Here is a 17,051-nt window from a genome sequence, read left to right on the forward strand (position 1 = left end):
CCAACTCGACCTTCAGGTCGAGAAGGTCGAGTAGCGTGAGGTCGGCACTGGGACCGCACCATTAGAAGTAAAACGCCGAGGTCGACTCTTCCCGTATGAGAGGCTGTTGTGTACCTAACATAAAATTTATGATTTTATTTGAATATTATCTGTTGGAAATCAATACACACAGACTAACCGGTATTTTTTCTAAATTAAGGCGAAACATAGAAGATTTTCCACGTTTGGTACAACTCATTTCAACCAGAACGTGTTGAAGAATGCAGGTTGTCAGTCATATTGAATGAGGTAAATTCGATAGTTGTTAATGTTCTAATTAATAAATAAAAAGTATTGATAGCATGAATATGCATAAAACATTAACGGATTCAAGTAGGCCTGAAGCTATGTACAGTATATATCATTTTTTATGTCTTTAGAAACGTGGATGTCGAATAAGATCAATCATTTACCACTAACTGTGTTATATGTCAAATATCGGGTAAATTATGAATACACAATTGTTTCTTCAACTTTTCGTGTTAGTGCCACCTTTGTCAACTCGGATTCAAGTGAAATTGTTTCGTTGACAATAGTTGTTAGGAATATACAATAATTGTTTTTCACGTACATTCTCGATCACGTGACTCGTTCCGAGATCAGTGTGAGACAGAATTTGATGGTAAGTGGAGGGAAAAACTAGCATGACAATTTTAGGAGAATCAGCTTCCCACATGTAATGAAATGTACCACTGTATCGACTTTGATAAAATTTCAACCCTTAGTTTGCTATTTGTGAAAATGTGTGTCCCGATTTATGTTCGGACAATATTTCAAAATTCACGAAAGCAGACGTCGGTCCATTATCTTGATTTTTTTAGTTGTGGGATGTCTCATTGAACAAGATATTTCATCTTCGTGGTATCTTCCAAAGAGAGAGAGAGCTAGTTCATTTTGAACACCGTTGGATCTTTTGAGGTTATACTTTAGTGTCTGGGCGAGACTCAATGGGTCGTACAAAGAAAGAATTTATTCAGACTTGACAGTCACGTTCTTTCCCGGATACATGGAGTTTACGTAATGTTCTGCAGAAACAATGACTGGTTATTCTCGTATTGACTTATTTAGGTAACGTCGTTTGATTTACTGTCTCTTTGATGGTAGGTAGGTATTCTTCAGGGGGACATTTGTCATTCATCGAAGAGAGACATGGGAAATGTCGGTCAACATTGTTTACCCTAATTATTCCAGCTATGTGACAGCAGCTTGTATGTAATGAGCCCAGGGCAGGCAAACCAGAGGTTGGGAGCATGAGCATTGATGCAGACTCTTGGGAAGGATGGGACATGGATAATGGCTCACACTATCAATCACTGGCTTTCATCTTCCATGACTCAGTCATTGGGCAGAGTTCAAAATTAAGGAGGGCCTTTGAGGTTTCCCCTGGTAGCTCTTTTCAGTCTAAATTCAGACCCTAAATTTTAATATCTTAAACATTTGGGTTATGAATTTCATTATTGTGTCCAAGTTTATGGGTAGCTGTTTTATAATTGGGCTTAAGACAACATTTCTTTGTAAATAAGTAGACTAATTCAGGGATGGAAATAACCCATTGCCCGACGTCCGAGTCCAGTGTTTTTTTCTGTCGGGCAAGCAAATTTATATGTCAAACTGTACCGGTGTCCAGTTGACTTTTCAATGGTAATTATGTTGTTTATTTAAAAAATCAGCAAGAAAACGGTCGGTATAGTGGAACAATTATCAGGGCAAGTGACTTTACATGTGCCACTGCAGTGTTCACGAATGATGTTTCAAAGTAACAGGACATTGGGTCCTGTAAGTTTAAGATGTCTGTCTGACCCATTGAAAATTCACAGGACCCATGGAATAAAATTTAACACACATTTCAGATTTAACATTTCTTATAATTTGCATTAAAATTATTAACAAACATAAGAAAAATTAAGATAAAATAAACAGCAAACAAGTGTCACATGTCACATATAACAACTTCAGTCAAAGTCATTGTGAAATATACAGTCAGACACTGGGGCTGGTGGGTTGTAGACTTCTATCGGACTGTTGGCGAATCTGCCGGATTTGTCAGAGGGTCAGACACTATTCGCGAACACTGCCACTGTACCGGAGTACACTATCTATTTTAAAGTTATTTCCACCCCTGTAATTAAGACAGTGCAGAAACCATTTAAATGATCCACCTTTCAGGTGTGGTCAACTGCAGAAAATGAAACCTTATTAACTTAAATTGATATCAGTATTCAATCAAGTTGACAAGAAACAAGTGCATGGTAAAGTGGGGTAATATTTTTATGAAAAACAAAGATGGGCAATTTCACATGGTGAGCCATGTAACTTCTTAGTGTTCTTTCATCACAGCATGGACTGTCAAGGATGCCTTTTTGGAAATATGTACATAGCATGCTGTGATTGAATTTGAGTACCAATTTGGCGATGTTTCACACTTGCAATTTGGTTTGCTGATCACCACACTCATGATAATAGGGAGACTCTGCCTTTGATTGTCCTATTGCAAGATTTTTTTCTGTTCCAAATTTGTGTCAATGAAAAATGACCTTAATTGCTAAACTGGTTATATTTTGTAGAAAAGAACACCATGTCAGGTTCAGGAATTGCGCTTGGTCGCCTAGCAGAAGAGAGGAAAGGTTGGAGAAAAGACCATCCATTCGTGAGTGATTAACTATTTGTTTTATGGGTTAACATTATAATAAACTAAGGATTTTGAACTCAACGTAAACAATGCTTCTCTTATATTTACACAGCAACTGTTTCCCAGGACCTATTGTTTCGGAGTGTATACATTTTTGAGGTTACGAATGTTGATATAACTGGAAGTACTAAGAACTAGTGTTGACATGAGTTCAAGCATGAAATATAATAACTATGAGTAGTGGGGTATGGGTTATTTCTTAGTCTTCTTTTTTAACATGGACCAATTTTAACCTGGATCTTTGCACATCAGCTATTTTATCACTTAACTATAAATGTGAAATTCTGAAAAAAGAATTTGTTTGGTAAAAAGCAACTTTCTCCTATTGCTGAATCAAGCGATATTGATCTGTAGTATTAATCAATGTTTGAAGTCAACATTGTACTGACAAGACATAATTTAAGTTAATTAATGAAAGAACAGTTCAGTGAAATATATTCTTTTTCATAGAGATCGTCCTTGAGGTACATATATGCATTTTCTGCGACTGAAAATGTCATGTGACAGTTGTATCAATGTTTTAATAAAAATATAGTACAATTAATAAGAATCTTTTTTACCTATTATACGGCCCCCACCACATGGAGTTACCTCCCTGCTACGCATGCGCAGCCAACCAGGTAAGCACCTAGGCCCGTATCATCATTCCTTCTGTCACTCAAGGGTTCACACATTCCGAGTTCCGAGTTACTAGCTGATTTACTTCTGTTGAGAAGTATGTCTGAGACTTCAACTACTGTATGTATGGTCTTTATTCATTCTTGAGAGAACCGTTTTATTGACTTTGCAGTCAGTTATTTCTCATTTATGTGACTTTGTATTAAATTTTTACACTAGCTTTCCCGTTGTTTACGCACATGTTGCTATTCCATTGCAGGAAGTTTAGCGTGCCACGTGGTTGAAATACTGCGTTATTAACCAAGTATTTCATGTCGCGTTGTCGCATTCACGTAATTTTCATTTTTTGTATGTGTATGTTTATGCTGCTGTGTTCCGCCGTTAGCTACATGCTTGTGTGTTTGCTTTCAGGCGTTTACTGGGTGTACTGTCTGCGGGCAGAATATCCCTAGAGCTGATAAGCATGACAAATGCTTGTGCTGTTTAGAGAAAGCAGGGCATAACCCTGAAATCTGCGAACTGTGTATGGCCTTTTCCCCCCGGACCCAGAAGAGACGGGCGGCTGATTTCCTTTTTTTATAAGGGAGGCGGGATGGGAACTGACCCAGGAGGTTCCCCCGTCCAAGGCCAAAAAGGCTAGGCAAGCTAAACCTAGTTCTTTGCATAAGTCACACTCTCAATCTCAATCCCAATCCAGTGGTTTTGATATGTCAATCATCACTCGGTTGTTTTAGCAGCATATGGACTCTGTGAAGTCCCTTGTTCATGAGTCTGTTGGAGGTCTCTGGCAGGAGTTCCTCACCCACTCTGAACAGGGGACCGAGAGAGTCCGGGGGTGGGATCGCCGAGCCCGGCTCGATCCCTTGGCCTGGAGGCGACTGTTGATCCTTTGCCTTTGGCTTCGGGTCCAGACGCCTCTGCTACCCCGGAGGGTGAGGGTTTGCTCCCAGCCCCCCTCTCGGTGCTGGAGCAGGGTCCGTTGAGGATTCCTGGGGTTCCGGTCCCTGCGCCACCCCTGAGCCAGTTCTGTCCGGGCTTCCTCCCGTGTCTCGGGACCGGGGTTTCTAGTATTGTTTCGGTTGCCGGAGCTGAGAGTTCCTTTGGCTCTTCCCTTCCTGCGGCGTCTCGGGTCCGGTAGCTGAGTCTATGGAGGTTGGGGAGGTTGAGGCGGATGGTACTTTCAGTTTCTCATCGGCTCTCCGGGAGGTTAGGAAACGTATTGCCCAGTATATACCCCAAGCCGCAGTGCCGGCATGTAGCTCGGACTCGTCTGAGTTCCACCTGCCGGGTGAGGCGTTTGCCCATAGGCAACCTTCGCAGACATAGCTCCTTCCATAGCATATCTTGCCTTCCCTGGTGCAGGACGTGATGGATCCCCTCCTGGTTGGTTCATGCCTCCGGTTCGATTTACCTGAACTCGTTAAAAGGTATCAGCTGGGGGATGATTCTGTTCTTTGTGCCGGTGGTTGACAAGTAAGTGTTCATTTCGGTCGCCCTCGGGGGAGGCTTGGCTTCCTCGGGTGCAGCCCCGGCTGCTAAGCAAGGGCGGTTAGTTCCACCGTTTGCCCTAGTGGGCGCCCCCCTGCAGCAGGCATACCAGACTTACGAGGAAGTCTACCGGAATGCCATGCAGCAGGTGCGGGTAGTGGTCCACAAGGCGTACCTTTCCTCTATCCAAAGGTCGGCTCTGGAGGCAGAAAGGAGCACTGTGGACGTTTCCCCGAATGTTGTTCTGCTCCGCCAATTATCCGAAGTACAGGCCCACCTGACGCGAGACTCTTTGCGGTCTGCCGCGTCTACGGTGATGTGCGCAGTCATGGGGATGCGCAAGCTGTGGCTGTCTACATCCCGTTATTCGGCAGCAACACAGCAGACCTGGCTGGCCCTTCAATTTCGGCTGGGAGCGACGTTGTTTCCGGGGGCACAGCAGGTCATTCGGGGGGCAGCTGCAGCAGCTGCCTCCTTCAAGGATTCTAAGGCCTTGTTGGAGCAACCGCGGGTTTCTCGCTCCTGTAGCGGATTCTTCTTCAGGGGCGCGGCCTACACCCGAGTGTGCCGGCTAGCTTTGGCCGCTGGGTAGAAGTAGGAGGAGGAGCAGTCCTGCCAAAGGTAAGGGCAAGGGGCAGGCTTCTTCCTCTGGCACCCAGCAGCCTTTTCACGGTCGCGGGGTCTGCCCCGACCTGTTAAACCTGCAGGCTGTTGCCGTGGGTCCGTCCCAGCCAGTTCATCTGCAGGGGACCACTCACACCCTCTTACCACATGTCCCAGTGGCGGGCCGCCTCTCTCTATTCCTGCTGGAGTGGGATGCGTATCTACATGTGCCAATTCATCCATCGTTCAAGCAGTACCTCCGGTTCTCTTACGACAGGATGTATTACCAATTCACGGTGCTCCCCTTGAGCATATGACCGCCTCCGTGGTGTAGTGGTTAGAGCGTCCGCCCGGTCCGCCCGGGTTCGATCCCTGACCGCGTCATACCAAAAGACATTAAAATATGGTACTTGTTGGTCCCTGCATGGCGCTCGGCATTAATGGGTACAACAAGGACTGGTCGGCTCGGAGTCATGCTTCACTGCGGTGTGGTATCTCAGTGGGCTAGCACTATAAAACCAGCTTAAGTCTGGGCTAGTACAAGCAGCCGCACATACACACGCATGCACGTTGTCATATGAGCGAAATATTCTCAAGCACGACGTTAAACCCACTTTCACCTCACCTCACCCTTTGGCATATGCACTGCCCCCAGGGTTTTCACCAAGCTCATGTTATTGCCGGCTACCCTCGCAAGGTCGCAAGGAAGGCATTGTTGAAGGCGCTCTAACTCAGCCAGCGAGCCTAGATTCTACCCACACGGTGATAGACATTCTAGTTTGACTGGGGTGGATCATAAACCTCAAGAAATCCGACCTGGTACCCACCCAGGACTTGTTTTTTCTCGGGGCGCGGTTCACAACTCGCAAGGGTCTTTTCTCTTTGTTGTCCGAACGGGTCACCAGAGTTAGGGAGATGGTGTCTTTGTTCCTCTCCCAGCCCCAGGCACCAGCGCGGTCTTGGCTCCGTCTACTGGGTCATATGGCGGCAACTATCTCTGTCGTGTGGCGGCCGCCATTGAGGATGCGCCCTATACAGCAAGCTTTGGCAAGTCTGTGGGCTCACTTGGAGGATCTGGAGAAGTGTCTCACAGTCCCTGGGTGGTTGTCTCCTCACCTTCAGTGGTGGACCAATGTCGGTATCTCTCCAAGGGGGTCCCTTTGGAAATCCCGTTGCCAGCTCTTAAAGTTCAAACCGATGCAACCCTCATGGGGTGTGTGTGTGTTCTGGGCAGTCTGTCGGTGTCTGCCGAAGCCCACCTTCACATCAACGTCTTAGAACTGACAGTTGTGTGGTTGGTTTTCGAGCGCTTCCGGGAGCATGTTCAGGGCCAGGTGGTTCGTCTTCAGTTGGACAACCGTACGGCCATGACGTACATCCTGAAGCAAGGCGGGAGACGTGGGAATTTCTCCTAGTGCGACTGTCAGGTGATTCCTGTTTATCTCCCGGGCCTGGAGAACATGCGAGCCGACGCCCTCTCTCGCCGGATCCTGGCCCCGCACGAGTGGATGCTCGATCGGCAGATATTTGGAGTTATCATTCGGGACGAATCCGATACCTGTGTTCTGCTCGCGAATACCGGACCAGAGGGCGTTGGCTTCCAACGCCTTCCTGCTGGATTGTACGGGCAAGGTGCTGTGGGCGTTTCCGCCTCTACCACTCATTCCCGGGTCTTCTCTCAGCTCTCCACCCAGCCAGCTCGGCTACTTGAGCTACTGGCACCGCTATGGCCATCACAGAGCTGGCAACCGGACCTTCTCACTCAGAACGGCACGCCATATCCCAATCCAAGCCTCTGTCAGGTCTAGCCTTGAAGCACGTGGAATTTCTGCAGCAGTTGCAGACACAATTCTAGCTTCGAGGTGGGATTTGATAAACGTTCAATATGAGGATAGGTGGTCCCGCTATGTGTGCTGGTGTTCCGATAGGGGGATTGCAGATCCCTTTTCTGCGGATTTAGTCCGAGTATTGGAGTTTTTGCAAGCTTGTTTTGAAGAAGGCTTGGTGGCTTTGACCATTCGTAGCTACTCCACCGCTATTTCCACTTTCCACACCCCTGTCGATGGTGCTCTTCTGGGGCAGCACCCTCTTATGCAGCGCTTTTTAGCTGGCGTGGAGCGGGATCGACCTGCTGTCAGGCGAACCAGCCCACTTTGGGATTTGTCAATCGTGCTAGATTGGCTGTCCGGTCCTACGTTCTCACGTCTATGGGCTATTTCCATTCAGCTGTTATTGTTAACATAGAAGGCCTTATTTCTGGTGGCGGTAACATCTGGGCGAAGGGTCGGCAACTTACATGCTATGTCGGCAGACCCGGCGCTGACTGTGTTCCATCCAGATCGTGTCAGTATTCGCCTCCCGGATACTTACCGTCCGAAAATCGATCATGCTTCCATGTGACAGCTCCTATCAAACTACTCTTACCCAGCCTCCCACATCGGGGACCTCTGCAACGAGCACTCACCCGTTGGATGTCCGTAAGACGCTCAAGGTCTATATCAAACGAACACAAGGGATCCGTACGGGTAACCATCTGTTCTGCTGTTACGGTTGCAGGAAGGCTGGCATGCCGGCTAGCAAACAGACCCTATCATGCTGGCTTGTATTGGCCATTTGTGCTGCTTATCAGGCTAAGGGCAAGCCTCCCCCTGAGGGGTTGAAGGCTCACTCGGTCAGGGCAGTGGCAGTGGCCAGGCTTTTGTATCGGCACTGCCCATTGAAGAGATATGCTCTGCCTCTATTTGGAGCAGGCCTAGCACTTTTATCAGGCACTATCAGCTTGATACACATTCTCATGATCGTGCCGTTTTGGCCGTTCTGTTCTCTTCAGTGCACAGTGTCCTGCCACCCTGACCGAGTGAGTCTTGGTTATCTGGACAGTTGACGCTGCTGTCAATTGTGTATAATTGATATATCCGCTGTTATCATATCTAACTACTTTCGATTTCTCTCAGGAGATTATGGTCGGTTGTGAGTTGGTTTTCCCCCTTATGGTGCTCTTTAATAGATTCACGATGTGGGCGGTTTTTTACTGTTGCACTGTGTGTGCTTTGTCTCGCTTAACCTGTGAGGTCGGGTCTCAGAACTTTCCTCCCTGTCACTTACCCTCCCATCATGCCTCTCGCGGAAGCTTCGGGACACGTGACAGGTAAGTGTTGTGGCGTAGGTTACATTCTTCCTAACGATCGCTATTTATGTGTACTTTGACAGAATCCCCTCCTCCCTAGCCTCCGGTCTTTGGGAGTCTGAGTTAACACATATACGTACCCCAAGGACGATCTCTATGAAAAAGAATTAGCTAAACCGGTAGAGGTTTCCAATTCGTTGAAGAGAATCGTCCTTGGGGTAGGGCCCCCACCTCCCCGCAATTCTGTTCACTGATTTATTCAGCAGAGGGAATGATGATACGGGCCTAGGTGCTTACCTGGTTGGCTGCGCATGCATAGCAGGGAGGTAACTCCACGTGGTGGGGGGCGTATAATAGATAAAAAAAATATTTTTATTTATTGTACAATATTTTTATTAAAACTTTGATACAACTGTCACATGACATTTCCAGCCGCAGAAAATGCATATATGTACCCCAAGGACGATTCTCTTCAAAGAATTTGAAACCTCTACAGGTTTAGCTAAATTTATAATGAAGTTAAGTAAAAAAAAAAAAAATTATACAGTGTCCTGTAAGTTGTTGATATGGTTCAGGCCATTGATGTTGTGTAAATGTTTGTTAATCTGTTGTATTTTGCTCTAGGGTTTTGTTGCCAAGCCAGTAAAGAATGCCGATGGTACAATGAATTTGCTGAACTGGGAATGTAAGATCCCAGGAAAGAAAGGGGTATGTAGCAAATATATTATCATGATTCACGGCATAGTTTTAATCACTGGAATTATCAGTTTACCCTCTCACACTTTGGATGGTAGTGTTATCAAGTTGACGAGTCTGGAAACACTTTTCTCAGTACTTTGCATATCAGTTTTTAAGAACTGGTTCTGTAATCTCAGTGGAATCAGGAGGTATTTCACTTACCCTCAAAATTCACTCAAGTCCATGTAAATAGATTAGTCTGAGGACAAGTACAAATACAGTGATAGTTTGTTTTATTGACAGTAGCAATTAAGGACTGTAGTTCTAAACCTGTTCTTGAAGTGTCAGTTTTGATGGTATGTGACATGACACACATATGGTCTCACCTCATGCAAGTGTGTTTATTCATGAACCGCTCTGTTAACCCAGCAGTGAATGGGTACCTGGTGGGATAAGTCGTGACTGTTAACCTTCTAGCGCCTCACAGGCAGCTAGGATTATCCGGGATAATAATGTGTTACGCACTTTTAGTGCACATGTGCGTGGAAACAGGCGTTTTATAAACGGCCACTATTATTTGGTAGTGTGAGATCCCAGGCGAACTTAAAGCTCCAAAAAGTTCTATTTACAAAAGAGACGACTGAAATAACTGAAAGTCGACATCTTCTAGCTTAATGCTGATAAGGCCAATAGCAATGATTATGGTAATGTGAATTGTCAAGATCAATTGTGCTGTACTGTTTCAGACACCATGGGAGAATGGACTTTACACACTGAGAATGCTTTTTTAAGGAGGACTACCCCAGTACACCCCCAAAATGTAAGTCTTGAGAGCCAGATGTCATACAATATACTGATTGCCTCTTTCACCAGAAAACACAGATGTTTGAATGTCTAATTACAAAAAGTAATTAGTTCTGTGACTCGGGACTAAATATGGCAAAAGTGTTTATCTGATGGAGTTTGTTCTCGCATTGCAGGTAAATTTGAGCCTCCACTGTTCCACCCAAATGTGTATCCATCAGGAACAGTGTGTTTGTCATTACTGGATGAAGAGAAAGACTGGAGGCCTGCTGTTACAATAAAACAGGTACCCTAAAAACTGGCATCAGGGGTCTGTTGACATATCCTTTCTCTGAATCTGCACACTTAAAATACCAAAAATGTTGGGATCTGATACATGTATTGAGGTCTTGGATGTGTTAAGTACCGTATATGACCGTCTATAAGCTGAATTTGGAGGACCAAAAAAAGCAGTCTGTAGAAGGGGGTCGTCTTATCCATGGGTTACGCTTTCGTCAAACTTTTTTCCAGGGGTAAGAAAACATCGTATCACTTCGCGTGAACAAACAACAGAAGACGACTTTGTCAGTAGAGACGTCAAATTTGCAATTAAACATCACTAGACAAGATTATTTACCTTAAAAGTTATAAGTTGTTTTTGCTGGGCATTGTATTATTTGCATGGATTAAGATTACCGTGCGTATAGCAATCAGTCACACGCGTTCCGCATACACAAAGCACGGAATATAGCAATCAGCTGTGCACACGCTTTATGGCTGAACAAGTTCAAACATGCACAATAATATAACGGGACGAATTCTGACGCAGTCATCAGTAAAATATAATACAGAATACTATTATTTAACCCAAAGAAATATATCCTAGCATTGTGTAATAGTTTTTATGTAAAATATATATAATCAACACTAAGGTTATATGGACCCTCATGAACGTGGTAAGCACATGGAATGGGGTAAAATACGGAAGCCATTTAAATTCACACATTTTACCAATGTTACTGTAAACTAGCAGTCAATGGAAAACGAGGTGGTAATCAGTTCGTGATTGTTGAATTGGGTAAAATAAGCAAGCCAGTTTGTTGCTACAATAAATATGATATTTAGAGAAGCTATATTATGCATTTTCTGTCAACTACACTTTGTTTCGATCCGTGAGTAGACACAATATATATGACAGTGAATTCTTTGAATAATGTGGACCAAAGTTATAATTATTGGTAACTGCCAGTTGTCTGTGGTCTGTGTTTGCCGCGATTAGGACCCCATCGCGGGGGATAGACTTATGCACGAAACATACCATTTTGACACTGATTTTAAGGGTCAAGTTTGGGGGTCGTCTTATCCATGGGGTCGTCTTATAGACGGTCATATACAGTATTTGGATGGGTGATGCGGGTAAGGTATTAAAGACCTTCCTTAAACTATTAGGTTACCTTTTCAGACCAAAAATAACCAACACAGCTTTTGCGGTCTTTTTATCACATTCGTCACTCACTCTGCTGATCTTAAATAGTACACATACTGAGGAATGGAATGGGGCTTATTTTGCAGCATGTTTGTCTCTTTTTGGAATAATTAAGCAAGAATTAGGGGATTTGAGCAATATTAAGCTAAACCCAGAAGCAAAACTATTCAACCATGCATCTCAAAAACTGAGAACCTCCCCGCTCTGTTTTTACCTGAAATATGGCACATCATTGATAATCATTGTGAATTACTGAATCTGGTTTTACACTGCTTTTAGCAATATTCCATCTGTACAGCGTAAATCACAAAAATAAGCTGTGCTGCACAAAATGACAATATGCATTCATACATGTTTTCGCATGCAAATTTGTTTAAAATATAGAAATATGGTCTCTTAAAAGCCTAATGATAATATCCCAACAAGGCAGTGTCATGTGACTTCACATGTGGAGGTGGCATACAGGCATCCAAAATGCTTTAAGTCGCTGTGCAGAGTTGCTTCCCTTAGAAGTGTCAGAAACCTGTGCTCAAGGTATGAACCAATGTAGTCCATGTCTATGACCTGGTTTGCCTTGGTCTCTCCTTCATCATGAAACCAACACAGTATGTGAGACCTGGCCCCGATTTCTCGAAACAAACTTAAGCCTGAGTTTTGACTTAAGTTCGAGTTTTTACTCAAATAGAGAAAATGCATTTAGCAGAATGAACTGAAATTGATATTAAACTCAAACATACTAGACAATTTGAGTTTGGTGGATGGATTACGTAAGTTGTGTGGGCTTTTTTATTTTAAAAATGCAGTTGAGTTATAAATTCAGCTGTTTCAAATTGTCAAACTCAGTTTGAAATTTGAGTAAAAACTTAAGTTTGTTTCGAGAAATCGGGGCCTGAAGTACTGCTCAAAATGGTGGTAAACCAAATTAACTCTTTAACTCTTTTCGTGAAAAATTGTATGTCTATGTAAATCTGTTCCAGATACTCCTAGGGATTCAGGAGCTTCTGAATGAGCCGAATATCAAGGACCCTGCACAGGCTGAAGCATACACCATTTACTGGTAAGTTCCTGAATTTCTTTGAAAGTAGTCTGCAAAAATATAACAACTTGATTCTGGTCCATTGAAGTTGTTCTTAACAAACATGTTTGAAATGCATGGGGATTTAAATTTGGCTTATAGCAGACAATATTATTAATACAAATGTTATATCAAGAGTTAACTGTAAAGGAACTAGTAGGACTGATAAGCCATTAAGTTATTCCATCACCCCTTGCAGTAATTGGCATATTCTGGTTTGATTATCAATAATTCATGCTTTGTTAGATGTGATTACTGCAATAACTATGAATACAGCTTCATAGTTTTCTACAGATATTTATATGACATCAGCTACTGCTAAAAACAAAATATGTGCATGTGATGCTTCAATGAAATTTTCAGTGTAAATTCTTGAAATTTCTCCAATCGACAACACATTAACTTTTGAACTGAGGCAAACACACATATCCTTAATGATCTATCTATTATGTGGCCCAGCCATAGAGACCTTGTCTCATTTCACCAGATAGTAAATTTTATTATATCTGCTGAAGTACATGCTCAAACCCAACTTTTTACTGCTTATTCCATTCTTTTCTGTCATTGATGTAAAAGTAAACACATTTGCATCAGGCCAAATAACAAAAAAGTTGTGGTTCTGATTACACCTCTTTAAAATTTAGGGTAGGTTGGTAAGATTTCTTTTTCTTTTTTACATTTATTTTAGAAGGAAAGTGCAAACTAATAAAAAGAATTGTTTATTCAATCAAGCTTGCGGCCATCGTGTCGACTTTTTCTATCAGAATGATCGATATCCGTCTGTGCCGGGAATAAACAATGGTATCTGGATGCTTATTTTATTCATACTGCTTTAAAAAAATAGGGTCGGCACAAGAATACAAGGGTCGGTCTGGTAATCGGAACCACAACATTTTTTTTATTTGGCCTGATGAAAATGTGTTCAGTTGCAACAAATTTTGTTGCATCTTGACAGTTTCCACTTAATTATGATCACACTTATTGGAACTGCTTAAGTGGATGTACTATTTAAGTTCATGACACCTGTGGTATTTAATGTAAGAATATTGGACAGTCTCACTGACTTGGTTTATGCATGTTATCGTATCCTAATTGCACAGATTGGTGCTCATATTGTCTGCCAATGGATTGTCCTGGTACAGACTCGAATGTTTACAGACCTATGCCATATTGCTTGAAAATGTCTAAACAAACACGTCCAAGTGCATAAATCAATACATTTGACGTCAATCACAATTCTAAGCATCACCATCATGAAGCTTGAATTTTGCTGAGTGCAATGTTTGAATATAACTGCACTTTATGAACCTGTTAGAATCCTAATTTTCACTAAGGTCTGATATTGACACGCTACTCACTTTGAACTGAGGATTAATATATTTTTCAAATCTAGGTACCCATTTTAGTAGGTTTGTGAAAAAACCTAACACATTCGTGTTCTTCTGACTCTCCCTTAGCCCTTGTCATAAGTTTGGCGAGGTTGAAGACCTACATTCTACGAACATTTCATTTGTCCTTCTCCATTGAACTTTTGTGAATGTATGTTGCCATATAATGTGAATCCATCAGGCTTGCCAGTTGGTTCAGTGGGATGGATGTTGTCATGATATGAATGTGCAATACTGATTATTCTCAGTTTCAAAATTCAATTGAAAGATATTGTTCAGTGCCAAAAGTAAACACCAGCAACTGGCATACTTTGTTTTGGTGTACTTGTTAGTTTGTCAGTGTTGACGTTGGTGATTGATTTTGAAAATATTTTACAATCATTTAAAGGGACCACTGGAGATAAAAAATGTCCATACTTCTTCATACAGATAGCTTGGATAGTGCCCTAGCTTTGTCTATATCCATGACTATATATTTTTATAAAAAATTCAGTTAATGTTTTCATAGTAATGCATAATATATATATATAGTTTCCGAATCCAGCCTTCAGTAGTAGTAATGCTTAAACTGGTGTTTGACAATCCATTGAGGTATGTATTTTGGTTTTTAGTACCCTGTAAACTTCTCCCATCTGTTGCTCCTTAGGAGTTTTGAAATAACTTGGTTTTCTCTTTTGTTTACAGTAAGAATAGACAAGAGTATGAGAGGAGAGTCAGAGAACAGAGTGTACAGTTGAAGGACCCCAATGCGCAAATGTAACATTTATAACGTGAACTAACTTGGAACTCAACTGGTGAAATGACACGTGGTTTCTGCTTGGCTGCACAAGTTCCCTGTGTTTTATCAGTTGCTACATGTGCCCAAACAGACCTGCTGGGTCGACTGAATAATCATGAAGACATTGAAACTGTGTAGCCATCGATGAAGGACCGATCTTGGGTTCCCATATGGCATGCATAGTCTTACATTTCATTTCTCAAAACAGAGAGCTTTCTAGATATCTGTAATTATTTTACCAAAAAATAAAGTTTTTTTTTTTGAAAGGACGAAGATGGGAATGAATTTAAACAATCACTTCTTTTCATGAATAAATTTTTAATCATTGCTAGTCTTTGTTGCTGCAAGTCACATGGGAATATTGCTGGACACTGATTTCACATATGACATTGTCAGTTTCCTTTTCCAAACTGTTTATTTTTTGTATTATATTAGCATGAATCTGGCATTGAATTACAAAATAAGCTGCCTGATGTAAGTTGCCTAGATTTCTTTAGCTATGTCATGTTTCACAGGAAACAGCATGGCATTGTATATGTTACTGTCATGATACAGTTTTGCAAGTGAACTGATATGTTATTGAACATATATTCAATTATTCTGAGATGTTGGCCAGTGACATGCCTATAGGAATCCTCCATATCTGTGTAGCTGCATTCCTCTGATATAAGCCTCATTATGTATGGAGCATAATCACATTGGTTGGTATCACCTACACTGTGCTGTTTGTGGATCAGGTTGACGTTTTAGACATTTTCAAAACATTCTCATCAGTGACATTTCTCATCCTTCATTGTTGTATGGTTTTACACGTGTAACCACATGCTTTGAATGTTTTACGTGTATCATTCTCAGTGTTAGATACTAGTGCTCCTGTCCATTGACCCAGCCTTGCCCTGTACAGACATAGTGGCCTCGTTCCTATGTTGCAGTGCAGTGCTACACAAGTTACTGTAAATGGAATAATAAATTATTTCACAGGCACATCATACTGCCGTATTATGTTTTATTTTTCTATATTTCCTTTGGTTTGTGAGTCCATGGAAGAATCCAAGGGACTTAACATTGTGTTGCACACTTCAGGCACTGCAATCTGTCATGGTTGAACATAATCTGGTTTGTCTGTTCCAGGCTTAAATGTTGCTCTTCATAAGACACTTGAACACAAAGTCGTGTCCTTAGAAATGCATGAACCTCCAGTGGGTCTGATTCTTAGACTTGTCCTGTGATACTAGGGGTTGTCAGTACCCCTTACAGAGTTAACATCTGAAGCGGCAACATCTTGTACGGGCGGTGTGGTAGCCTAGTGGTTAAAGCGGCTGGCGCGTCACTTAAGACCCGGTTCAATCCCCACATGGGTACAATGTGTGAAGCCCATTTCTGGTGTCCCCCGCCGTGATGTTGCTGGAATATTGCTAAAAGCGGCGTAAAACCAAACTCAGTCAGTCAGTACCCCTTACACAGTTAACATCTGAAGCGGCAACATAAAAATTGTAACATGTGTTTCCACCACATTACAGAATGTGCAACATCATAACCCGAAGCATTGCCCATATTTTTATCCTGGTAGTGATGCAAGTCATCCTGGACAAATCAACTCAAGTGACAGTGTTGTCTTTAGCACTGGATAAACCAATACATTGTCAGTTTGGGTACCAGATCTGCAGTGATTATAGTTCCTCCAAATAAATAAATGACATTTTCTTCTAACATTTATGCCTAAACTCTGCTTTAGATGAATTAGTGTTTAAAACAAATTTAACACATATTGTTCACGAGTGTTGAAACCTTTTTTCTGCGTAATACGTAACATTTATTGACAAGTGTAACGGGTATATTGAGGTGTGTGGGTTACTTTGTGCAATGATCAGTTATCCCTCTCAAAATTATACCATGCGAGAAACTACTGTCATTCACAAGTTGCACAGATGTGAACTGCCTTATCTAACTTGCACAAATAACTACATGCTGTTGGATATGCCTTGTAGCATGATTGTGAGTTGAACTTAGCTTCCCAGGGGACGGTTTCTCAACATGTTTGCTGGACCAGTAACAAGAGGTATAGGTCAATATGTAATTGGTGGCTGTTCCTTGGTGCTGTAAGAGTTTTAGAACTTATCAAGAAAGGAAAGTTTGTTACAAACAAGGTTCTACCAAAGATGGTCCAGTCCAGTCTGATGAGATGCATCAGGTTTCAGAGAGTTGCATCCCAAGGACAGTCAATCTTCAATGTTATTCACAACTGACTCATGATAATATTCTATTTCAGGAAAGAGTCAATTAATTGCATCTATATATC

At 42.3% G+C, this 17,051-nt stretch overlaps 1 protein-coding gene across 1 annotated transcript; it reads left to right on the top strand.

The window, feature by feature from the left end:
* Window positions 1-605: 605 nt before the first annotated feature.
* On the top strand, window positions 606-15,743 carry LOC124283417 (SUMO-conjugating enzyme UBC9-B-like). Its single transcript, XM_046719472.1, is given in 8 exon segments — window positions 606-661; window positions 2,604-2,686; window positions 9,189-9,272; window positions 9,989-10,027; window positions 10,029-10,062; window positions 10,223-10,332; window positions 12,489-12,568; window positions 14,659-15,743. Coding segments are annotated over 7 exon segments (495 nt in total). The 5' UTR covers window positions 606-661; window positions 2,604-2,614; the 3' UTR covers window positions 14,735-15,743.
* Window positions 15,744-17,051: the final 1,308 nt, after the last annotated feature.

The sequence above is a fragment of the Haliotis rubra genome, unplaced genomic scaffold (genome assembly GCF_003918875.1).
Source record: "Haliotis rubra isolate DU_JTF1 unplaced genomic scaffold, ASM391887v1 Scf315, whole genome shotgun sequence".
NCBI lineage: Eukaryota > Metazoa > Mollusca > Gastropoda > Lepetellida > Haliotidae > Haliotis > Haliotis rubra.